At 36.7% G+C, this 27,079-nt stretch overlaps 1 protein-coding gene across 1 annotated transcript in view; it reads right to left on the bottom strand.

The window, feature by feature from the left end:
• Nucleotides 1–27,079, bottom strand: part of NBAS (NBAS subunit of NRZ tethering complex) — a 160,253-nt gene that overhangs the window by 104,289 nt on the left and 28,885 nt on the right. Inside the window, exons 20-31 of the mRNA XM_062489692.1 lie at nucleotides 26,864–26,968; nucleotides 26,447–26,583; nucleotides 12,188–12,271; nucleotides 11,639–11,792; nucleotides 10,078–10,263; nucleotides 8,917–9,090; nucleotides 7,838–7,971; nucleotides 7,175–7,237; nucleotides 6,421–6,543; nucleotides 4,881–4,983; nucleotides 2,456–2,679; nucleotides 1–113 (exon numbers count right to left, since the gene is read on the bottom strand). Coding sequence (XP_062345676.1) covers nucleotides 1–113; nucleotides 2,456–2,679; nucleotides 4,881–4,983; nucleotides 6,421–6,543; nucleotides 7,175–7,237; nucleotides 7,838–7,971; nucleotides 8,917–9,090; nucleotides 10,078–10,263; nucleotides 11,639–11,792; nucleotides 12,188–12,271; nucleotides 26,447–26,583; nucleotides 26,864–26,968 — 1,600 coding nt within the window. The remainder of the gene's footprint in view (nucleotides 114–2,455; nucleotides 2,680–4,880; nucleotides 4,984–6,420; nucleotides 6,544–7,174; nucleotides 7,238–7,837; nucleotides 7,972–8,916; nucleotides 9,091–10,077; nucleotides 10,264–11,638; nucleotides 11,793–12,187; nucleotides 12,272–26,446; nucleotides 26,584–26,863; nucleotides 26,969–27,079) is intronic.

Raw genomic sequence — 27,079 nt, 5'->3', positions numbered from 1 at the left:
CTTGCAGTGGTAATATTTTCACACCAAACTCTTCCAGGTAACCCAGAGCACGAATGAGGTCCAACTCCTCCTGAACAGCACTTGGACTGTCTTCAATAAGTTGTAGACAGCACCTAAATAAGAATGCAACACATTTTTCTGAAGTCTGATGAAAACATTCAAAATCAAACTTGTAGGAAAAGTTCACTGGTGAGTAAAACAAAATAAAACAACCACCAGCAGTAATTTACCATGCATATGAAATGTCAGAGTGCTTACTATTTTTGTAATGCACATGGTAGGTGTTTTGGCACAGTCTCTCTCTTACATCTGATTAAGTATTTTAACAAATTTCTGGTTTTGCATTGCCTTCAACTGGTTGTTTAAACACTTCACCTAATTCCTCCTGAATTTAGATCTGCAATGAATTTAACAGATGATGTTGAAGGTATATGTACTTAAATACATAATTACTTTGGGAAATATTTCTCCTACCACTACTGTGTTTTGATATTGCCATATAGTAGAAAATAAAAGCAGAACACTGTAAAAAGTTGACTGGAAGAGAAACAGTAAGAATCATTGTCACAAATTCAGTTTCCTCAACTAGGTATAGTAAATAAAACAAAGCTGCTTATAAAAACAACAAAAGAACTATTAAATTCCTCTGAAGATTAATTAATGTACGCAATTACTAAGAGCACAATGCTCTAAATACATTTTTTAAATCATATGAATGGTATATTATTGTAATATGCTTCTAGTATTGTTTTAAATACAATCTGCATTCTGGTACAGTGTATTCATATGTAGTTTTACTAATACACATTGAACAAAGAAAATCAGTATGCAAAATCACAGAATCATAGAATGGCCATAGATTGGAACTTTATGTAGTTCTAAAGCCCTGGGCATGGGCAGGGACACGTCCCACTAGACCAGGTTGCTCAAGAGCTGGTCCAAGACAGTCTGGCCTTGAACACTTCCAGGGATGGGGCATCCACAACAACAGGGGACAACCTGTCCCAGCACCTCACCACCCGCACAGGAAAGATTTTATTTTTTTAAAAACATCTAATCTAAACCTACTTGAAACCATTACCCCCTGTCCCACTATAAAGTAAAAAGTCCCCTTGTAAAAAATCCTTCTCTGTCATCTTGCAGGCTTCCTTCAGGTACTGGAAGGACACATTTAGGTCATCCCAGAGCCTTCTCTTTTCCAGGCTGAACTACCCCAAATCCCTCAGACTTTCCTCACAGGAGAGGTGCTTCATCCCTCTGAACTCACTCCAAAATGGAGTCCAACAAGGTCCATGTCCTTCCTGTGCTGGGACCCACATCTGTGTGCAGCACTGCAGGTGGGGTCTCAGCAGGGCAGAGCAGAGGGGCAGAATCCCCTCCCTCCCTGCTGCCCACCCTGCATTGGATGCAGACCAGGGCACATTTGGCTTTCTGGGCTGCAAGGGCACATGGCTGGGTCACCCACAGCACCCCCAAGTTCTTCTGGGCAGGGCTGCTCTGGATCTCTTAATCTCCCAGCCTGGAGTGATAGAGGGGGTGCCCAGATCCAGGTGCAGCACCAGCACATGGTCTTGTTGAACTTCAAGAGCCTTATGACCTTAACGTCTTGAGCTTGTCCTGATGGCAACTCCTCTCAATGATTTTAAATGGCCTAATTCACCACACACAGTAAATCAGGGAAATACTTGATTTGTCCAGTCTATCATATTTTTTCTCCATATGCTAATTAAGAATACACATTTTAAATCAAAAACAAAAGCTGAACATCCCATCTGAACCCATCAGATTTTTCAGGCACATTGACAAATATTTCAGGGTGAAGATTAAAATAGGAGTGTAATAAAGGAGCTAAAAAGAAGCTGGAATTGTCTGCCCAGGGAGATGGTGGAGTCACCATCCCTGGATGTGTTTAAAGAAAGACTGGATGTGGCCACTAAGTGCCATGGTCTAGGGCATGAGTTAGACTCAATGATCTTGAAGATTTCTTCCAACCTAGTGATTCTGTAAACACATTGTACCTAAACCAAGTCATACATGTAGGCTACTGGGAGACCTACATATGATAATCACTCACAGAAACTCGAGTTAAGTTACCACGAAACAACTCATTGAAGGTAAATCAGAGGACCAAAACATGTTCCTAAACAATAAATACATGGTCACACATTCATAGCAAGTAATTGAGGCATAAACCATGTATTTTGAAATATCACCATAAAACTCTTAGAGAAAAGTTGGTCACAGAAACTGTATGCATTAAAAGGATCTTTAAACTCCTTGAATTAAAAGCAACACTACTCTCTATTTCCAGAGCCTACTTATGAAAAAGAGTCTCAACAGAAGACTGGGGGGGGGGGGGGAAAGGGGGTTGGAGGGGGAGTGCTAACAAATAAACCCTAATGTTATGACAACATTATATCAGTTGTATTTATGTATATGATAGTTGTAAATGTACCTGGCCAATTCCATACAGCTGTCAGTCAAACTTGCTGAAGAATTGAAATATTCTCTACCAGCAGCCAAAACTAGCTCAATACTCCTTGCATAGCTGACTCGGTACTGCAGCTTCCCTTTAGAGGAACTCGGCAGATCCACTGACCAAACACTGCAGTGCATCATTTGCCCAGCCAGGTGGATATTGTCTATACTGCTTGAGCATAAAAGACTTTCGGTGAATATCTAAAAGAAAGAACAGTAATTTAATAACCTGCAGGAGCAGCAGCTTCAGATAAGTGGATCTGCATTGTATGGCATTAACCCCTTTGAATACAGGGATGTTTGAAGTCAAAAGAATATATTCAGTCCAAGCAGAAAATCTACCCAAGGAAGTTTTCCTACAATGCACTTAGATAAAGCTAAAATTAACTAGTAGCTAGTTTCTATGCACTGGAACTAAAAAAAAAAAAAAAAAAAGCATATTAACTGTCTTTTTACAGTATGACTTCAGACACCAAAATATATCTACATTCTGAGGTGTTAATATGATGTAAGAATCTGAAAGGGCAGTTCAGCATTAAGACCTTAAAACCAACAACGTAAAAAATTTTGTATTCCTAAAGTAAATAAATTTTTTTAGAATTGAGTATATAAGATGTTCTTCAAATTTTAATTGATACTATCTTCAAGGAATGCAAACTCATATGATGCTGTATCTGCCACAAAACACCTAATTTACTTCAAGGTAAAAGTTTTGCCCAATTTAAGACACTCAAAATATTCTCAGTTCCTTACAAAAATAAGTTGCCTTTTTTATGTACAGTCATTATTGTCCTAATGAACAGGACCATAAAAATTTAATCACTTCAGATATATCACAGCTGCAACAACATGGCCATTACCAAAGGATTAAAAAAGTTTATAACAAATTCCAGAGGATCAATGAATCATAGAAGAGCCCAGGTTGGAAGGGACCTCAAAAGATCATCTGGTCCAACCTTTCATGGGAAAGAGGGCATAAATGAGATTATTTAGCAGCCTATCCAATCATACTTTATTTAAAGGTATTTATTTTCTAGGAAGAACCTCTCCAAACCAACTCATGCTCTGGAAAGGAAAAGACTTAAAGTGCTTCTTAAAGAACATCACACAGTTAGATCATCTTCCATTTCACAGCATATTAACCCTCAAGGAATAGCAAGAGATGCAAAATAGCACAGCTGACCCTTTCTCCTCAAAGGTCACACACAAGATTTACCTCTCTCAAAATTTATGAAGTCAAGAGGACAGAATTCACTATGCATAAAAGAAAAGTAAGCATCACACTAAACCTCACATGGGATTGAAAATCCTTATCTCCTCATCAATTTATCACTTTATCTAAGTATATGACACCTCTACTAATTCCAAATATTTTCAGCACTCCTACATAATTTTTCCCAAAACCCACTGTGTCTTTTTTTAATCACTGGGTTCAGTTTTAAAAAAAAATTAATGCTAACAGAAGACTTACACTAAGATCTGAGTAAAGCAAGTTCCTCATTTGCAGAGTGCTCTAGTATTACAATTCCTTAACATGCACTTAAAATAAATTTCAAGTACACCAAGTTGTAGCCCACCACAAACCCATCACTATAAAACCATTTCTATAGCTGTACAACTACAGACAAAGTGATTTTTCCCATACAGAAGTTGAATAGCATAGTCTTTTTCCTTCTTTCTTTTTTTTTAAATTTGATTTCAAAATTTCTCCTAAGAGCTAATCAGTGGGGTAGCCATGAGCAATTAATTCTGTAAACTGCATTACAACCTACTTCTATATAGATACAAACTTAATTATGGGGGACATAGTAATGCATCTGTAATAACGTGCAGTACACTGAAGTAAAAACGTAAATAAACATACGTAAGAGCAAATTCTCCATCTAATAGCTGCCTTTTGCAAATACTAATGACATGGGTTTGGACCTCATGCACATGCAAGGGTTTTTACCTTCACTGAAATTAGATTTCTTATCTCACACAATTTTACTTTATCTGCAAGCATTAGAAAGTCCATAATCCTACAATGATCTTGGATATTATCAAACCAAAACTACATATTTAAGAAATGCTTGAGTGAAGATAACATTTTATTTTCATTACTCTGGAGTGTTTATTGCTAAACACATAGGCTATGGAAGAAAACATCACAAATTTGACTCAATTTCTAAAACACTGAATTTTAATAAAATATATAGAGGGCATTTATTAGAGGAGCTTTAGATAAAACAAATAAATACCAGAATTTTTTTTACTTAAATAAAATACTGTGGAAAAAAAAAAAGGCAGCAGACAACCAAGTAACAACACAGAAAAATATATTTACACCTACGAGCAACAATATGAAATAAGAATGTGTAGCTTACTTGGGACAGAAGTCAGTAAGAAGACATAAAACTCACCTCATAGCAAGAATCTGAATGTAAGCACCTATACACTTTCTGCTGCATCTCCAACATATCCTGGAGCAATTCCTTCCACTGTGTCTCACCAACAGGTGGCTGCCTACAAACATTTTTTGAAAATTAAATATTCTCTTCCCCAACAATTTTAAAGAAAATCAGTACATTTCCATCACCAAAAATACAGGTTTTCTCAAATGTTATTTCAATATTTAATTAGACTTTCAACCAGAAGTTATTCCAAGACAGAAGGCTTTTAATATTAATTAATATTAAAACAGTGGGATAAAATGGTCTGACTACAACACAAAGTGCTTTTTTTGTTTTCTGTGGGATAAGACATGGATTTAAGCAATCTTTCTCAAGATCCTCAGAGTAGGTTTTGATGATTTTCCATAATACTTCTGAAGCTGAAAATGCTAGCTGAGCTGGGAACTGCAGAGCAAAACCTAGTCTGTAACAGCACCTGAGGAACATTAAAGTGCTGTTCATTGCAGGCAATATCAAAGGACTAATCAATGGCATGCAATCACAGTAGAATAAAACTTCAACTTTATTTTTTTTCTTAAAATTGAGTGGTATTCAGATTCTTGACGTCCTGGATCTATGGATCTCTAATTTAGCCACAAAGCAACCCCCCCCAAAAAAAACCAAAAAAACAAAAAAAAAAAAAACCCAAACAACCTTTTTAAATTACATGAGCTAGTTCCAGCTAATAGTGATTTTTATCATGTGGCATTAGCTTTTACTTTGGAAAAACAAAGGGCCTCCATCACAAGTGGAAAAAATCAACATTTTTCCCGCAGACTCATTGTCTTGAAAAGAGATCTTGAAAAGAGATCTTTGAAAAGAGAGGTTTCTCAAAGTCTTAAAAAGCTTTCAGACTACTAAAAATATAAATACCACTCTACCATCATGGACAAACTGTTGTGCATACTTGCTTTCAGTAAGATAGAAAAATCACACAGTTATGGCTGGTTTTCTCAAGATTCAAAATTTGTATCTGCTTATACCAAGAGCCATTTAATAATTCATATAGAGTTGAAAGATGATTTAAATGAAAGAGCAGTTAAACTAGAAATACTGAAAATATTATACGGGGAATATAAGTGGTAGAATCAATACCTAAAATCAATAAATTACCCTATTACAAGGATTCCAAGAAAACATGCCATAAAAACCCAAGGAATTATTTTACAAATCCTGCACTCTCAATAAAATTAAACAGGTCTTAAAGGATCTCTTTTACAATATGTTAGCTTCACAGTTCATCATCCTGAAGTATTCTGCAGCCAGTATGCATTTTAAGCTTCTTTACTTGAACACGAACATACCTAAGCAGGTTTGAAGGCAGGCAGAGATTTCTGACTGTGGAGAATGCAGCCAAAACACTGCTCATGTTAATCATCAGTTCAACAGCAGTGTTTATGCACACTGTCTTCAGGGTGAACAGCACGGCTCCCTGCTGCCACAAAGCAGGCAGGCTCTGTTACCTCACTGCCCTTCCCCTCTTGTCCCCCACTCCCCTTGGAATACTAACTTGCGAGCTGTGTGCCTTGTCAGCCTGATCATCAGCTTCCGTGCCTCCTCGGCATTGTCCTGGGTGTCTTTCACAAAGGAAACCGGCTTCTGCAGGCCGTGCTTCTCCAGCAGCTCCGACACACTGCAAACACAGTCAGCCTCTCGCAATCCTGCACGGCTGCTGCTGCAGCAGCAGGACTCTAAAAGCTCCCTCAAAATACGCACTGCACCTCGCAAACAGTCTCCATAAAAATCTTTACACTATAGATTAGCCAGAGTAATATTACCTATATTTTTTGAAACACATCTATATTAGTAATGCTGCATGGTAAACACGTACCACCAATACCTGATGACATACCTTCACAGTTTTAGTCTTTGGTCAAAGCATTATAGTGTATCAAGATCAAAACAAATTCCATAGGTTAACCCTCTTCCCCTCCCAAAAAAAAACCCACCAAAAATACAACAAAGAGAACAATAAATCCCCAACCAAACAAATAAAATCACCAACGAAGCCCCACACAAAAACCCCAAAGAAAACAGAAAAAAACCCCCTTTTATTCCACGAAAAATATCTCTAGATATTTATAATATTCCAATAGATAAAACCATTCAAAATTTCTATGTTCTGAGAATAGAAAGCATGCAGACAATCTTGCTGACAGCACTAAAAAAAAAATATTTTTGCTAGTTTCTTATCATAAAAAGTTCTTGGCTATGCCTACTGATTTCTGCAAGAATGCACTATTTATTTTAGCAAAAATAAATACCTAAGAATTTGTTCCAGTTCATCCACTTCATCATGGAGAGTGTTAGTTTTATCGGTTTCAGGCCTGCAACGATATCACACAATTATATCTACATCTACATCCACATATACGCCTTGTAATTTCCTCTTGTAATTTGTATTACACAGATATGAAGATAAGCAGTCTGACACACTACTTGATTCAAATCAAATATGTTTATTTGGATGGAAATATTTAACCTGTTGGGCTTCTTGCCGTAAAGACAGTAAAAATTTTGAGGGTCCCTCAGTTTCCCTAGAGCAGAGGTTTTCCTCCTTCATTAGACTTTTCTCAGGCTCTCTCCGTCCTTCACGTAAAAGATACTGGAAGAACAGTCTGCACCTCACAGATCACAGGATATCTCCTCTTCAAGCTTTTACTTTCGTGAGCATTACTTGTCCCTCAATAGGTTTTCTATCTTCCCTCTCTCACATGGACATATTGCTGCTTTTAAGTGCAAGATGCCACTACTGTAACAAAAGTAAGACAGCACTAACACGTGGTCTCAATTCATCAGACCACAGAAGAATATTCCAGTAAGTCTGTCTGCCCTTTAGTAACTTAACAAACCTTTGCAAATCATTAATTTACAACAATATTTAATATTTCTAAAATATTTAAAAATAACCAGCTGAGAATGTTTACCCATATCCTCTTTGTGGAAGGCATTCCAAAATATCGTAACAGAGAGAGAGCTGGTCATCTCGCTCACAGCTATAAATACACTCCAACGCTGTAATCATAAGCTGGTCCTGATCAGGAATAATTTTTTGCTGACACTAACAAGAAAAGAAAGTACACTGGTTTTTATTTCTTGTTTCTAACGCAACAGTTAATTTTCTTTTGAATATAAAAAGATGTGTAGTTCAAGTAAATAAATTGTCTTCAGGTGCAATGAGAATGTCTCTTGCTAACAACCTGGCAAAGTCCCAACTCGAAACTTATCTTGGCTAGTTTTCTACATTAAACACACTTGAAAGAACAGTGGTATGCCTTTCTGAATTTGAGAAGTGGAGAGAGTGGAGGACAGAGAAAGGCAACTGCTGCAAACATTTATCCAACTTATTTAACAGGCACAACACTACCAACATACATGAAAGAGCTGTGGTTGTGCTTTGCTGTTAGATTTCTGTCCATACACTCAGAACATTCAATAACATGCAAATATGTGCCTGTGTGATCTGGTATAATTATTTAAGCCACAGAAGCAGCATGAAACACACAGAAGGCAACTTCAACCTTTACTCATTGAACTCTCACCTCAATCCTAATGGCCCCCACTTTATTCTTTACATTTGTTGTGAAAGGCAGGAGAGGGGGAAGTAACTTGAAATCTACTTCTAGTAAAATTCCTCAAGAAAAAATATAGTGACATCATTAAACTCTTTCATATCCACTTCTTTATAAAGGAAATATGTCAGAAATTTATTTTAAACAGGTCATCAGGAAATTACTTCGAAGAAGAATCCATACAATTGTTTTTATTCTACTAGGCTAGAATCATTATTACATTAGTTTGACAGACTCAAGGACAGTTTAGCTGCATAATAATCTGTGGTAAGAAAAATATAATTAATGTTTTCTAAAGCACAACAAATCCTGGGTCCAAGAAAATGGGAAAGATCAGAAGGATGATCTGACTTAGATGAACTATTTCTGAATTAATCTCTTCAGGACAAGAATTTCCAAAGAAACCAGTATAATCAACAGAGCTCTCTACTTACAGCAGGTTTTGAATTGTGAAATATCTTCAGAGGTAGAGTCAAGTCTTCCTTAGCCAATGTTACTAAATATTCTTTGAAGAGGGCATTTGCAAGACCAGGGGACTGGTTTTCACAGCGGTGGAGAAAAGGGATCATCCACTGATAAACATTCTTCACATATTTTTCATCTGAGGACTGCAAAGAACAAAGAGTTACAGAGAGAAAACATAAGAACAGGTTCAGCTTCACTGTCCTAAACAAGCAGGAAAAGCAAAAATCAAATAGAACCTTTTTTGATCAATATAAGTGAAACAGTTATCTTCACCTATCACAAACAGATCACACACTGACACAATCTTTCTGCTACCCAGTAGCTTGGGGAAACTGAGCATAACAGAAGCCCATTATGTGAGGAAAGCCTGTCTTTCTCCTGCAGTTTCAGAATGAGTGAAAGACCAGGCAAGCATGTCAGAACAGCATTACTTTCAGTAATTCAGCAGGAATGCAAGACAGAAAAATAAGTGATGAGTGGCTACATAAATCCAAAACCAAAACCAACCAACCAAAGCAAAACAAACAAAAAACCAAACAAACATTTTAATTTCTCAGTATTATCCTATTTTCCTCTGGTGCTTATGTGTTCTTTGACTGAATTTCAGATCCCTGTTCCATCTCTAGCCATTTTTCAACCCTTCCAAGAGGTCGTCTTCTATTCTAAAGTGCCATGCTCAAGCTCAATACAGAGACAATAACACAACCTGGTGCAGAAGCAAATATTAAAATTGCTTGACAATATTTAAAGACACCAAAAAACATCCAAGGAACACATTCAATACTGTTTTATCTGCATCAAGGGCTACACTGAAGATCCTTAAAAAAAGGCCAAGGAAAAGGCAATTCACAGCTTTCAAAATAAGATTTATTGACATTGAGCCCTCAGCCAGGGACGAAGCGTGTCTTTGAGAACAATGAACAAATTTAGCTTTTGTTAGAAAGAAAGGAAAAAAAGAACTAAACCCTACCACAACAACAACAAAAAAGGAACCATGAAAATGTAGAGTTTTTATTGAATTAAAGATGGAGTTTCATCAGAAAAATGACAGTGTCTATATACGTAGGATCCAGGGTAACCTCAGTTCCTGGATTTCAAGGTATACTTATTCATTTATTCAAAATACTTACATTCTTCATCAACAGTCTCAGCTTCTCAATGTCCTTCATCTCTAGAAGTTCCTTCAAAGTCAAAGTTCGATCACCACCAGTCTCATACACCACTGTCTCAAGAGTGATCAGATTGTCACAAAGCACCTGCAAACCAGGAATGTTCCTCTCCATGCCAAGACGAACAAGGGACAGAGCACAGTCAACCTGAAAAAAATAATTTAAAAAACACTGCTGGACAAACCAGTTCGCCAAACACCAACTTCAATCTGAGTCCTGTCTGTGCATTTATTTTATTCTCCTGTTGCTTAATAGGCAATTTGAAGTTCCTTGAAGTTTTTGTGGCTATTTTGCAGACTTTATACTCCTAAATGGATTGCCCTTCTCAGATTTATGAAGATCACATAAAATGCTTAATCTTAGGGGATGATATCATTAAATGCTTTTAACCAAGATTCATTATATTATCGCATGTAAATTAGATTATTAGTCCTTCTGGAAATCACATACAGCTCATCTCAATATATGGAATATGAAGAAATGCTTTAAACTAAGACAATCAGGTAACTGAATGCACTATCACTTTCCTAACTAACCGTGATTTATTAATTTTGTTGCATTTTATGTCACAAAAACCAATGACAGTCTTTTTCCCAAGTGACAAACTACCTGCATATGAAAGGTTCTGTTTTGATTTTAAACAACACAATACTGGCTGTAAGTATTCAGCAAGGTAGACATAAGCCTTGAAGAGCAGAATGCAATTCAATTTATATGCTGTATTATTTAACTGATCCTTGGAAGTTGCTTTTATTTCCATACCTACTGTTTGGTTGTTAAGATCACAGGCAAGCATCATTAAAAAGAGCCATGGAGGAGTACAAGCTTGTAGAACAGAAAAACTCACTCATCAGAGCTAACCTACAGTGATACTTCCAGTCACCCTCTTTTTCATGCAGCTAAATTGGCTTGAGAAGCAATAAAATACCAAAGCACACGAGTGATGAACTCTGTTCTTATGTGCAATGCTTATCTTTATCTCATAGAGCTTTTAACATATGAAGAAAAGCTGCATGGTAGTCCCACAGACACACAATAAAACTGGCAAGAATTTAATGACAAAATAATGACAGTACCACTCACAGACATAACAGTGACACGTCAATATACAAATATACCAATATGTATATACCAATATACATAATACAGTGGCACGTGACGGGCAATAAAAAACATTTCCCAACATGCTGTGCACAACTTTCCCTCCCTTAGTTACAAATATAAAATGCAACGGTAAATACTTCACAAAAGACCTACTGTCTGCTATGGTAAACCAAATGAAACAGAATCTGCTGTCTTCCTTATTCATTTCTATGGATTAATTATTTGGCTGAGTAAACTTTACAGCAAGCCTAAGTACATTCCAAAAGAAAAAAACAAGTACTTCAAAAGCCATAATGAAGTTGAGACAAGAGTGTACATTACTGAGGGAAAAGTGTTCTATTAATTTGCATTATGACTGTTAAGGATTCTGTTGAAAAAGACTGCTCAGCCACCATAATTTCCTTGCTGCTATTCTTACCTGCATTGCATATTCTTCAATTTCTTGTGCTCTGCTCAAATACCAATCAGTGACAAGATCCACAGAAAGGTCAGTAGTCCTGTACTTCAGCAGCTCAGGTTGTATTTCATAAAGAAACTGGCCTTCATCTTGCAAAGTTGGTTCAATAACCATCCTTTAAAAAAAAAAAAAAAAGTCTATCTTTAAGTATATATTTGTTTACCTATATTTTTTTTAACATCAGTCTTCTTCCTAAAACTTCTCAAAGAAAATTATATGGTCAGCCTAAAACAGTGAGTGTTAGTTTCTGTCAGCAAAGGATCTATTAAGAGATTCTGAACAGGAGATAAATCATGAAAGAAAGAATGCTCTCTACTGAAGATCTGGGTTTGCATAACCTCTGTTTTCCATTTCCTCAGTCAGTCTCCCTAAGAAAGCTGAAAACACAAAGTTAGTGTTTTTGTTATAACAAAAATAAGTGAGTCTTACTGGGTCAATTCTCGTATTTTAATAATTAGTAAATAAATTCTTTTTTCTTTTTTTTTTTTTTTTACTTTTATACATATTTACCTGCATTCTGGTTTTTCACACCAGTCTTCTTCACGATGCTTCTGCTCATTCCAAGGAAGAATTTTCAATGTCCCCTTCTTGTAGCTGGTATGACAAAAAAGAGAAGCTTTACCTAATTTTATGTCTTTTTAATTTGTTATGGCACTCAATCAAGAGAATACAAAGTGTATAAAAATATTCCAGCAAATTTGCAATAAGCTTGTTAGTCAATTACAGTATCAACTATTTAAGATTCACTACTTCTCAGTGCAGCTTTACAAGTGTGGTTTTGCTTCTATGTTACCCATACAAACCCATATTCTACCTATACCATTAAAGGGAAAATAAAAAAGATTAATAAATTTTCTTACTGAACATGCTATAAACAAAGGAAAAAACTCATTATATACTTTCAGAGTTTTTAACATTTCACACTATGTATTCTGACTTCATATGCTGTCACAGAAGACTGAAATGAGTAAAAACCTATGATACTCACAACTTGAAAAAAAATACAACTGTACAAATTTTAGCACAAATCCTCATACTGAAACTACACGTACCCTGCTCTGCTGATCTCAAGTTTAATGTAAGTTTCTGACCCCAAAATTCTACAGTGAAACATCCCCTAAATACTGAGGTTGGAGGAAAAAAAGCTGTTTAAGATGCAGGTTAAGAACATCATGGATTATGATAAGAATGATTAGTTATGGCTTGGTGTAGAAGGCCAGCTGTTTATGTAGCATAAAACACTAGAAAACCATGTCAAGCTATGCAGAACATAAAGCAATGGGGAAGAATTTTATAGGTTCTGGCACTTCTAGAAATAAGAAACAAACCATGTACAAAGTAGAGACATTAGAGTTGCAGCATACCGGAACAAGAAGCTATTTTAAATTTAATTCTTTTTCTCCTGACCCTGAAAATAGACAGCAACAGCAATACTACATAGACAATCCCTATTTATAAGCTAACAACTGACACAATCTTCTCATCCCTTGAAGAGCAGCACTGTAACTCAGTAGATTAAAAATAAACACAATTCCAACCAACAAATCAATTTCACACTATAGTAAGAGTCAAAACAATAAGCTAAAAATCAGTAACTCCATCTCATTTAGCAACAACCATTAAACACACTGCACAAAGCAAGGCATGCTCATAACCTGCCCTGCCCCATACACATACCCATCTCACCCAGAAGGCTGGTCACTCTTCTCTTTCCCTCCTTTGTGCATTACCAAACAATACCTTGTATTTTAACACAGTCATTCCAACCCTCCACATTATACATGCTGAAGTAATCCAACAGTAAAATGGTAGAGACAGGTTTACAGATCATATAAGTCAAACAAATGCAAACTGCTAATTCCTGTGTCAGAGCCATCCAAACACCTGCTTTCAATTCTAGTTCACCTGAACAAGATATGTTATGGCTGTCTTTATAATAATGCAACATGTAACAACATCATTAAAAATAATTCATAAAGAAAACTCTGAACTAACATTTGTGGTAGAAACAGGAATAAAGCCACTTTCTTATTTTTTAAAGATTCATCATAAGCCCATATATTTTGGGGATAAGGGGTGCTATAGTTGTTTAAATCTTAAATAACATAATTTACCAATCATTTAATGTTTAAAAGTTACTTCATAAACTAAATTAAAATAGTAATATTTCAAATGTCCTACATGAGAATGTTATTATGGAAGGCCCAGTTTGTAGTGAAAAAATTCTCTTTATCAGCTGAAATGGCAAATACCAGAAAAGCCAAAGTGTGATTAATGAAGGGTGGAGCAGAGTAGAGACACCATGGCCAGGCTGAAACCCTTGCAGAGGAGGGAATTCAGCAGTACTTTTTAGCTGGCAAATCACAGAGCAGCTAAAACCCAAAGGAGATAAAGGAAGATGCCTTGCTGTTGAATCATCAACCATGGCAAAAACACTCTCCTTGGACTGGTGCATACTCCCATCCCAACACTGTATCAGATACTATACCAAGGTTCCCTGTCTCCAAGGTGCCTGCAAGGTACCTCCAACCCTCACTGAATAGGTATAGTAGTATATACTTTTATACTAATGTCTTTAATTAAATGTAAAGAAATAGTATAAAAAGTTAAAAATGGGGAGAAGTCAGGAAAGACCCCATTGTAACTTGTAGGATCAGCAGATGGGCTGAACCTGTCTTCTCCCCCATAGGGATGTCCATGGGGTTAAGAACCATGTTCCATGCACACTGAATGAGCATCTTGAGCTAACTTTTGTTAGGGAGTAGAGCTTGCTATATTATGTAACACATTTTGCTTTGAATACATTTTTGCAGTCAGATACTATCACCAGCAATCCTCAAACCTTAACCTGTCACAATTTTATTAATAAAGAGTGTTATTCCATGAACTGTAAGCCTGAGTCCTTCAAAGGGCCTGGAAGCCACTGGCAGTGGGGAACAAGTTTGAATGAAGGTGTGGAAACCCAGGAGGGGTCTCTGTCTGGTGCAGAACTGCCCTCTGACCTAGCACCACTCCATGAAGAGTCCCCATAACGGGACACTGCCAGACTGGTCTGGCACAAGGGTCTCAAACTAATCAAACATAAAGGGTTTGAAGAGACCTCCTGTTTTCATGTGACAGGGGCTTGTTTGTTTTTTCAGTTGGTTGGTTGGGTTTGTTTTTTTTTTTTTTTGTTGATGTTGTTCTTTTGGAAGGAATTAGGTGGGGTTTTTTTAATATTAACACACCATCTTTATGGGGAAAAAAAGGAGCTTTTATACAACAAAAGACAGACAAGGGCTTCATTTCAGAAGTGGTTTCAAACATCTGCAAAACTGCAGCAGAACTACTATGACAGAATAACATTAAAAGAAGATTTTCAGGTAACAACTCCAATTTCATATTACAGATAGCCTTTTCCTCCAACATTAAGTCACGTACTAATGTCTTAGCTATTATTCTGTATCCATAATTTGTAATGCACTTCATTAAGATTATTTTATGTAGTCAAGTCCTACAGGTCCATTTGAGATTATTTCTTTATTAGTAAAACAATTAAATAAAAATTGTTTTTGATATACTACAGGAGCAAAAAGATATTCAGTTGGCAAGGACCAGCTGGCAACAGAAGCTGTAAAAGTAGTCTCAGGGCCTGAGCAGTTTCAGAGGCTGAAGAATCAAAAAGCAAAGAATTTGCACTAGATCCTGTCCTTCCCTTAGTCTCATTCCTTCACACAGCCCCACTAAGAACAGCCCAAAAAGTTCCAAGGAATGTGTAAAATAAGGTCTGACCCTCTCTGCCAGTTTCTCTCACTCACCTCTTGGCTGAGTCTCCATCTCTGGAAGGTATTTAAAAGACATGAAGAAATGTCACTCAAGGACACGATTCAGAGGTGAACTTGGCAGTGTTAGGTTTGAAGTTGGACTCAATCTTAACCGTCTTTTCCAACATAAACTATTCCATTATTCTACTAAAGAGAACACGAACAGTGCCCCTACCCCTCTCTTTCAAAATCTGGCTCTTACAAAAGTCTCTGATGCATTTACCTCATCGTGGAGCAACAGAGGAGACACACAGTAAGTAATTACAGCAAGACCCGTTAAGAAGATTGCAGCACGTGTCAACTCATTTATTTGTATTTACTCTGAAAGCAAAGTCTTGTTCCCAGTAGTCACTCGCACATCCATGACTCTCAAGTGAATAAATCTGAAAAAAATCTTCCTATCCAATCTCAGAAGCCCAAAAGAAACTTTAGGGAAATTTTCCTTGGTTCGGCTGTTCCTCCAGTGGTTGCTTTGGTTGTTATTGAGAGAAGTCATGCAAAATAGTAAGGAAAGAGGCGCACACATTTAATGGATATTTCAACTTCAACATTCTCCTCTTTAGACTAAGAAATTATTAAAAGAGAAAATTACTACAAATAAACAAATACAGATAATTTGAATGCAAATTTAAACCACCCCTGCATGAATGAGATCTGAATGACAAGGAACCAAGACGTCTTAAAACACACACACACACACACACACACACACACACACTCACAATCTTAATGCTACAATCCTTCCATACGAGATTGGAAGGGAAAAAGAAAAGGAAAAAAAAAACTTATAAGGAAATCTACTGATCCAAGCCAGTATTGCCAAACACCACACTGAACACATTCTTCAATTTTGCTGTCACATCCAGCATACTTGCCATAGATGTGGTGAACATACAGGACATATAGCTCCAGTTAAGAAGCCATTTCTTTACAGATTCAGTAGCACAAAAGGTTTCCAATTCAAGTCAGCAAAACTTGCATATTTTTAACTGACTTATGTATCAATATGAATTACATGTTTCTAACCTCCAATTATTCTTAACATAGTTGAGTTACTTTGCTCACTCTGATAAACAATTATTAGACACTAAAAAGTTCAATTTTTATGCAAGGAAGTATTACTCACCCTGGCCTAAAGTCAACAGTTACTAGCAAACACTTCTTTTTGCAGACATACAATTGCCTCATATCCCTAACTGTTTTCAGAAAATAATCTCCATTTCCCTCTTCCCATCTAAAAATCCATCCTTTCTTTCCCATCCCTTAACACAAAAGCCACTTGGGTTTGCCCTTAAATTCCAACTGCTTCAAATATTTTTTTTAAATAGACTTTAAAATAGAATCCTTTCCAAATAGCAGAAGTCACGAATTACATACAGACTGCATTAAAAATCATTTAACCAACATCCCAGGTTTATAGCGTCAACTGAAGCAGAAGGTTTACTGCTTAAAAAAAGCAATGGTTCAGAAAGATCTCACTCAATTCAAGCTCTGAGGTCTTCCTCCTCTGTCAAAGTTGCTTTCCTTCCCCCTTTTCCAGAAACCCCAAAATCCATCAAGTGACAAAGCAATGTGCAACTCTGCCTCTCTCTGCCTGTTTTCTCAAAAGGGTACAAAAAAAAATGAAGGTGAAAAGTACAGAGACAAGCAATATGAATGACTGGAGGCAAGAAGTGCATGATGACCCTCTTCTAAATGCCAGAGCAGACTGAAGAATCCTAGAACAAAGAAACAACATGCCAAGACTAACACCATGTTGTTCATGTTATCATTTTACCTAAATAGGAAATAATATTTCACTGTACTTATTTTCTACAATAGTGTAAATAATAGTAAGACTGGGCCTCATTTACAATGAAGAGTAGATACTGTTTTACACAACACATAGCTAACTGTTAACTTACCTGCTGCGTGGCATAGAAGATAAACCACCATGGTACTTAGGTTCAAAAATAAAATTAATTCTGGGAATAAAGTCTTGTGAAAGCTTACTACATCTAGAAAATACCCAGTTGAGGACATTTGAGCTAGATATTAGAGATGTTAAGTTATTTCTCACTTGAGAAACTTCAAGTAAATGTTGCGGTGTGCCTGCCTGTACCTATTTTTCTCTCCTGAAAACTACTATTGGCCATTTGCCTTCTGGCCAAATCTAAGATCAATCTCATGTTTCAGCACAAGCTTCTGCAGCAGTGACACCTACAGCTGTCCAGACACCTCAATTCCAGAAGTGCTAAAAGTATACTTCAGAAGTCTTTGATAAAAGCTTGTTAACAGACCTCACTGTGAAACACTAAAGAGGAAAAGATTTTTCCTTTCATGGGAAAGAATCGTCATGCAGCGCAATCTTAACTGCAAAATGTGCACCTGTATCTTTTTGCCCTTCACACAGCTGAAAAACTTAAATATTTTAAGTCAGGTATATGGATAAGCCATGGAAAATACTTTAAAAAGTATTTTCTGCTCTGGCTCCATTTGAGTCTTTAAAAGTATTCAGGTTCACAACTGGAGTAAGTTGAGAGAGGAATTTTAGATTTTTTAATTCTCACCAAGAGTCAAGCAGCATTCAGAAACCATCTTATCTAAATGTTTAAAGAAAACACCACCAAAAAAAGATACAACTGCAAGATTTTTTTATCCTAGCAGAAATCAGCATTTATCTAAAGTCATTCTCAACAGGTGAGTTTCTTGGTGAGTTCAAAATACACAAAAAAAACCCTAGCAGAACCCACAGCACTCAGAGCTGATTTCTAACTCCATTCACCTTCTGAAGACTAATAAAATATGTAACTCCCTCTTGCCCCCTACATGACTGCATCCAAGTGTCCTTACTATCTCTCCTCATTCTGCAGAGTTAATAAAAACTCTTGTATTTGAAATTAAATACAAGGACTGGAAGAAACCAGTCTTGACACAACCAAAGGACGAGACATCCCTGAATCTAAGCCCTTTATAAAGGCAAAGATTAGAATGCTGTATTTGTCTCAACATTTATCACAAGGTTTATTTTAACTGATACTTACTCTTCAGCACAAACTCCTTTTTTCCTTAGATTTCTATTGTCAGTTATTTCAGTGCCTCATGCAGAAACAGAGAGCAACAAAACTCTGGAAAACCAGTTGTTAAAATGGAAGCAAGTCAGATGAGAAAGACTTTAGGCGTCAAAATACCACTGCAGTCTGCAGAAAAACATGCCCACAGATGAGACAGAGAGATACAGACGTGAATACATCTGAAAAGAGGCAAAACTCCCATTTTTCTACAACGCTTTTGTTTACAATACCTGTACAGCAAATTCAGCTGTATCAGAACCTTCACACATGCCAGCATACCAGACAGAGAGCTAGCAGGGCTGAAGTGGTGAATTCAGCATGCACAGGCAGCCTGCTGTACATGCAGCGTACACTGCGCTACCGGATCCAGAGTTCTTCCTCCTTGTGCTACACAACTCTGCAGGTTTGCTCTTGTAACTGAAATCCCACAGAGATCAGAGACATGTGCAGGTTAAGTCTGCATTCCTATGCACTTGGAATTCCAGACACGGCCGGTGACAGATCACTGTAGTCACTAAGGCAGGTGGCTTTCCTTCTCAACTAAGAGACTATCAACAGTGCCCTACTGCAATTGTATGCAAATATTAGCATGACTTTGAGGTATTTTTCATTTTTTCCTGAGCCACTGCTTCTCCCCTACTCTTTATACTTGTCTCTTTTCAACAGCAGAATAAATACAATTGGAATCCAGTAAACTGACTGATTATGGAGGTATTCAACTCTATTTCTTCAAAAAGAGCTGACTTTTCCTGTATTGCTCTTTTCACTCAATTGTTTACGTTGGCTTGGCAATTCTTCCCATTCTTTTCTTTGACAAAAGAAGTCCATGCTATTGTAGTTTCTGTATCCTACCAACTTCATTTATCGAAATCTGCAGATTATTTTTCTCTCCAAGGACAGTCTTTCAAAAGAGGAAGGTCTAACTCAGTTTTTAGGTCAGATTCCAATTCTCTCCATTACCAACACTAACTCTGTGGGTTTGCTTTTTTTCCCCCCCTTTTAAGCATTTCATACAACAGGCCTGTCTCCAAGATTCTTCAAGTTGAAAATGCGTAATATTTTATCTTTAGATCTTCTCCCTGGTAAACTTTAACTCCACATTGAATGCAAACTGCAATTTGCCCCAACGCATTAATGAAACAGTATCTTTTTGGTGAAAGACATTAATGTTTTTGCAAGTAGGTTATTTTTATAAGTAGGGGCATCTCGGAAGTAGATTAATCGTTGCTTTGTCTTTCTTAATCGTGTCTCCCTGTCTGAAAAATACTGTTAGAAACACTCATTAATTCCTAATTTGGAAGTCTGCGTGTAATAAACATAAAACAATTAAAACATTCTCTTTTAATTTAATTTTAAAACTCCTTTGTCCAAAGTCTCTATCTTCTCAGATAGCAATGGGGAAATCACTCCTTTGTCCAAAGTCTCTATCTTCTCAGATAGCAATGGGGAAATCAACACCACTTTCTGTTGCTCTGCAATTCTTATGTCTCTGAAACGGTTTTGTTATGTCACAATTATTCCATAGCTGAGGATGAAATATAAGAAATGCATCCCAGATATACAGTCTCAAACAGCTGCGATATATATTGCATTGTTCATACTCCATGAAAATATTCATTTATTTCATTATACTATCTGAATAGTGAATTAGTAAATGCAACTACAGTACTGATTACACGTATTTTTAGGTTTCCAGCTGTTCAATATACTACGGGATACAGAAGTGGTGGGCAGAAAGAGAAGTGCTTCATTTTCCAGAAATATCCATAGGATGTGACAAATTTATCAAGACTGGAGCACAGCCGCCTAAAACATCATGCATTTTGGGAAAACTGATCTGCATAATCCAGTGGAAAAGGTATCCCACTGCTTTTGGCCACCACAGCTAACTAACCTTCAGAATCCCTGCTGTGCACATTGCAATGACAGGTCTTTTGAAGCAGCTCTGCCACCACAGGAGAAAGTTATAACTGATCTCATATAACCAAATCAAGCTATGTTTTAATGACGTGGCTAACCTCTAATAAAATCTGGGGAGAGGGAAACTTTCTTCCGTCTTCAACAACTTAGAATGACTAATCTAAACATCAGAAAAGTCAGCTAACACTACACAAGCACAGTTCAGAAGCTCACCGTGGGTTTTCTCCTTCGTGTCTACAATTAAAATTGTGAGGCAATAGCCCATTTTGATTTTGTGAAAGCTATTTTAAAGACAAAGCTGAACTCCAAGTAAGATCAAAGCCACCCGCCACAAAATCGTGAAAATACTACACCAGGAGTGTACATTTATAAAGCATAATGAATGCTCCTGAGAGAAATTTTATTCTAAACCCTGTAAAAGAATAACAAACAGATGAGCCAATGGCAGTGGTACACTTCTTTAGAAGACTGGACAAGGCAAGCCAAACTCCAGTTCAGCACTATGCAGGCCAAAGACACACATGGCACACGAAGTCAGGACAAGTCCAGCATTAACTACACAGAAATACAAAGCAAATAATGATGATGTTTTCTGGATAAAGAGCACAGCCACAGATCAACTCACATGGTACAGGAAGTTATGTGAAGGCTGCCACTGGCCTGCCTGAAACCTTCCCCATGCTGCACACACTCAGCTCTCTCAGCGGAATGACAGCTCAGCTCCAGCACAGCAGGTTCTGTGAAATTCCCTCCTTCCTTCCTGACAGTTCGTGTTCTCCACAGCTCCCTCATGGCTTCAAGTTCTCATTCTGTTCTTCAAAAACTGCTCACAACCAACTTCTATGGTACTTTTGCCAGCTGTCTGCAGCATTCTCCTGGCTGTAATGAGCTATTCCTGTTGTTATCACAGACAGGCACACAAGCAGTTTGCAGAAGAGTCTCTCTTCCTCCAAAGCACTGCTTAATTTTTTCATGGACAAGAACCTTCCCTGCTCCTACCAGAAGTCAATCCAGATGAGAACATGAGTGTCATCATGACAAAGTAATCCTTCCCTCAAAAATTATTTTTTCTACTTCATAGAAGTACAAGGTAAATCTGCTATGTTTTTTCTATCAAGTACATCTTTGAAATAATATTAAAACTACATTTCTCCCCCTGAACTGTTTCTTTCTTCCTGTTAGTGTAAAGAAAAAAGACATGCATATAAAACAGAGGCCCTTATTATTTTCACGGCAGCACTATACAAATTAATTCAAGCAAATTCAAAAAAAACTGACCGTGTGATTATTTTAATGTGAACACCTCTGAATTACACTAAAAACAAAGGCAGTTCAGCTTCACAAGAAAAAAAATATATTAAAAGGAGGGGACTATATATTAGACAGTTCTGCAGACGTTCTGCTATCAAACCTATTTACCTGCACATATAAGGAAGGGAAGAGATAAAGCTCTAAGAGCTTTATTGAAACTGCAGTGCCACAGGCAATGACTAAAAACCTAGATCAGGAGAAGATATCACTATGGAAAGGCAAAGTTAACTGCTTATGAACTCTTAGTAGTACTTACTCATTCACAGATGAAAGTCAACTACATGAAAATTTTCAGGTTTTAAAACCTTCACTAAGTTTTTAGGAGATACTTCCACGTTCCCATCCCAGTTCAGCAGGCAAATGGAGTTCATCCACAACTCTCCAGGAAAAATTCACTTTATGTCACAACTGAACACCAGTATTTGAGAAAGTTAAGAAGCAAAAACACAGCAACATATAAAAAGTTGATATCTTAGTGGGAAGATTTTTTACTATAGCATAATGTGCAATATAGCAGACTTACAGCCAATGAGGGAACCATACATCTGAAGTTCCAGACTTCTGCGAGTTGAAAATGTGAGCAATAATGTTACAATACAGCAGTTAAGCCTAGTACAAAGGATAAGAAACTTTAGAAACCAGGAAAATACTCTGGTTATGTATTTCAAATGGTGGTAAAACACGATTTTCCTAGATCACATTTAAAAACCTCAGGGCAACAGTCTTAACTATAGATTAAGAACATTAGCTATAGCTATTAAAACAGATATTAAAAAGAGCTATCATCTCCTTTGAATACCTAAACTTTTACCACCTTCATTCTAGCTGTCTTAACAGATGTTGTCTGTGCCTCTGATAGATCTTTGAGAAGGAGCATGAATCCCAACAAGAGACAGCAAAGGCACAGGAGCCATCATAAAAGAAGCTAAGAAATAATATGAAAAGAAGTAGGAAAACATTACAATCCCAATTCTGCAAAAACACATTACTTAGCAATGTCCATCTACCACAATACCAATTTGAAGCCAATACCATTTACAGCCACCAACGTGCCTTAGTATTTCAAATTCCTTCTCAACTAGGGAGCTATTGAGCTTACTTGAATCACAGACTTTTGGAAGAGACACATGAATATATAAATTCCCTGCTTAAACAGAGAATTCCTGAACTATTCTGAGTAACCCCAAAAGATGCTAAACTATGAAATATGTGCCAAAAATGAGAAACAAAAGGATATCTACTATCTGAGACCTTTTACAAGCAGATACAGGAGAAAAATATACGTATTTCCTAAAAACCTGTCACAAAAGGGAAAAAAAAATAATTTTTTCTCCATTTACTATGCCAGTTCTTCCTTGACTGACAAGACCCCAAATTTTTTAACACTGCCCTTTTAATGCCATCCTAATGTAAATGACATGTCCAAGTACAAGAAAAACACCTGCTTTATGCCTATAGAATGCATTAACCAAAGGAGCCTTTCTTTCAGGAGACACTTAGAATTTACTATTGGCAGCTGAACTGGAAGATGCAGATGAATACTTCTAACACAACCTTTACCAAAACATCTCTTTCAGGCAAGGAAATTCTTCGTATCCAGCACTTGTACGTGCATTCATGTTGGTGGGGGTGTACAGCAAGCAACTGTTTCAGTGCTCTTACCCTGGCTATAGATCAAGGTGCTTATTTACCCACCTCACCTGTTCCATGCCCAAACAAGGCAGCACCTGCTATACAATCTCATGTTTTTCCTCCACCAGATTCCCCTAGACATAGAAGAAGTAAGTGAGCAGAGAGCAATGTAGTTAATTCCTATAGGGATGAGTGTCCCCTCACAGAGTCCAGCTGGGAATCAATCCCCTTATTGTTCAAAGTGTGCAGTGTACACAGATACAATATGGTAAATTCAAAACAATGCTTCATCCTACACACACACACAGAGCCGTTTATGAAGAGGTGGAAGACACCTCCACCAAAATCATTTCTGATCAGCAGGGGGTCTGAGCTGAAGGAAACTGAGCAACAAAGGCATCAACAAGGCATGAACAAGGTGTTGTGTGAGCAAGGCCACTGGATCAGGCTGCACTCTCAAGCAGGCAATGCCATCAGCTGATCTGTGTCAGCTGTCTCATCACACGCACCACAGCGGCCAAACACCCCACTGAAACCTGCTGGTACACACACTGCAACCAAGGATTTCCACAAAAACAAGGGATTTGCAACTCTTTTTGCAACTGAAAGGAAAAAACCTCACTTTGTGAAGGACACAGTCTATTTCCTAACTGCAACGGTGTGAAATTTCAAAAGGAAAACCAGACAGTCCTTTGCTGATTCAGAACCTTATTTGCCTAAAATTCATCAGCACAGATTGATTCACTGCTTGTCCTGAGACCTCTGTAATTACAAGCTATATAAGCTCAAGTGGCTGTGTGGTAATTCTGCAGTATTTTTTCTACCAATTAAAACACTGGGTTTATATTTTTGTAATGTTTTTCTTTTTTCAGAAGCATACTAATTACAGTCACTACTTACAAATTTTTAATGCTCTGTGGGAATAAATAAATTGTATCATCCTGCTCATCCTGCTCAGTTCATTTACAGAAAATTATGTCTACATACTGTCTTCTGATACAAACAAAACTCGACAGCACAGAGATATTTAGATGACTTTTTAGTTATTTAGATGACTTTTCTTAACAATGACAACATATCTACAGAATGCCAGTAACTTTACTATACTAATAAACTCCTTAAAAAACAAATGCCAGAGCTAAAAGGACAATAAACAAAAATTACTAAGAACTTCCATATTCTTTGATTCACATGAAACAAGAATTGACAGAAGCCTTCTTAAAACAGTAGGAAAATTTTACTTGATACAACTTAAATCTATTTAATTAGTATATTGTTCTCATTAATAGATATTGTCATCAGTACATATTTAATTACATTAATAAAATATTGGTTTAGGGAGCATAACAAAATTATGTGAGCAATCAGTTTTGTAACAGAGCAACAGTTTTAGAAAAAGGTTAAATCAAATACACAGTATGTTTCTGTTTTTATAAGTATACGGGATTTGTGTACATAGGGTTTGATCTCATCCTCATTCTGTAGATGTCCAAAGAGAAAAACTTCAAAAGCTACACAGCACTGTCTATTCTGCAATCCAGGGGATAAAAAGCATGCACATACCTGATGGGAGCACTGTTAAGTTCTGTCTGCTATGAGAATACAGATTCAACATATATATTTTCATTTCTCAATAGCAGAAAAAAGGAAATTTTTACCTCATAACTTCACATCTTTACTATTAGATCACTAGTGAAATATTTTATTTTAGCCATCATCTCTGCCTCTTGGCACATAAGTCAGTTTTGTAAGCAAACCAAACCAAACAAAATAAAATTAAAAAAAAACAAAACCAAGAAAAAATAACCCTTCAGAAACATGAGAACCCTATTTATGATCAGCAATAGATCATAACCACATTTAAGATGACAATTCTTCCCTATGTCTCACATTCTAAATCTTAAAAAAAGATTGGAAAGATCATTTTACCAATTTTATAAACACTGAAATAATTTCTCTTCATGGTCCTAATGTTTACCTTAAAGAAAAGGTTAAAACAAGTGTTTTCACACCTTAACTGAATCACAATGTGTTCCTAATACTACCAACAAATAAAAAGGGAAGCATTAGCTATCATGAAATAAAGACTCTTCTTTCTCTTCAGGACAACAACTTTGTCAAGTATTTTAAGTTAGGAAAAGTTTCAGGGGAATAACTTGATGAATTGAAAAACTCTCTTCTAAAAGGAGAATTGCCCAAATGCAACTGGCAAAACCTTGAAGTAAAAAGCTTAACTATAATAATGGAAGGCTACAATAAAAGTTATATTAGCTCCAGCAAAAACCTTCCCTCTGAAGTAAGGCTTCAAAGTCCTATTGTAAAATACCAAATAATGAAATCTGTCCATCTCTTTATAAGCACTTAACAGTGTGCTTCAAAACGAATTTCATAATTGAAGTGTCTAAAAGAAACACTCTAAAAGCAAAAAATTCTTCTAATTAATATACAGAACATTATTATGATGTTCAAGGAAGACAGTCTTAAAAAATTTGATGAAATTCACAGTAAAATAACCTTTTATGCTGAAATGAAACAGTAGGAAAGTCTGTACTTAAAGTTTTTCGTACTTCCACCTTACCAAGCTGAGCAAGAATCAGTATCAAGAAGATTAACGATTCTCAAGTTACTGAATGTTTAAGTGTTCAATTACTTCACAAGCCAAACACAGAAAAATGTATTTGCTTCTAGGGACCTAAACACTTGTATTATTCATTTCCTAACACTGGCTGTTACCACAACCCAATTAAAGACCTGTACTACACATGCCCATCTGGGCAGTTTCAGGTCAGAAAGTCCATGTTCCCTCTTAGATATGTAATGGAGAAAAGAACCTCTAAAATCCCTACTTTCCTGTTAATGACCAAAAAGATCCCAGAAATGGCACAAAGTAAAGCAAAAAATGATGACTGGTCAAGTCCAGACCCATAGAGATAAAGCTGCTCTCTCTATTCCAGGTAATAACCAACAGCAGATTGCCATACATGGAAACCAATTTATATATTAATCTAAAAATCATCTCTTTGACTCATTATCTATTGATGCACCCTTACCAAGCTTCAGGTAACAGGAAAGCATACTCGTGTGGTGAAGTAGTCTCTGGAAAATTGGAGAGAATCGCCTGTCTGTGTGGAAGTAAAGCCGATCCATGGAAAGTGAACAAAATTTCCAGAGCTCTGACGTTGCTTTCCTAAAGAACAGAACAGTAAATTGCAGAGCTTAAGACTGATTTCGACTGAAAATGAGCAAGAAAGCTTAAGTCATAAAACAAACAGTTCATTCTTAAATTTTCTTTAGCAACAAAGAAGAGGTCAGGGGCACAGCATTTATTTATTTAGAATCAAGCAAAGACAACGCCTCTTAAATTTCCACTGAGATTCAACCAAGTTCAAAGGGAGGAGGAAAAAGTACTTTAGTGCAAAGAGCAGTATCAAAACACCATTGGATTCTAGCAACATAAATATTAATACCCGAGCATAAGTTCTTGCTGAAAGTACAATATTCTGATTTCTGAACTTCTTAAAGAATTCTCCATCATAATGCTGCTCAGCTGTGTGAGGCCCTCCAAGGATTTCCTTTTAAAAAAAAACAAAACAAAACAAACTGGTTTTTTATACATTTCCAAAAACATCCAAAAGTCTACACATCTTTTTATCCTAGGATGAGTAAGTATGAGATATATGCTG

Source organism: Cinclus cinclus, chromosome 3 (genome assembly GCF_963662255.1).
Source record: "Cinclus cinclus chromosome 3, bCinCin1.1, whole genome shotgun sequence".
In the NCBI taxonomy this organism is placed as follows: domain Eukaryota; kingdom Metazoa; phylum Chordata; class Aves; order Passeriformes; family Cinclidae; genus Cinclus; species Cinclus cinclus.
The sequence above is the reverse complement of the archived record's forward strand: the minus strand, read 5'-3'. Positions and strand labels throughout refer to the sequence as shown.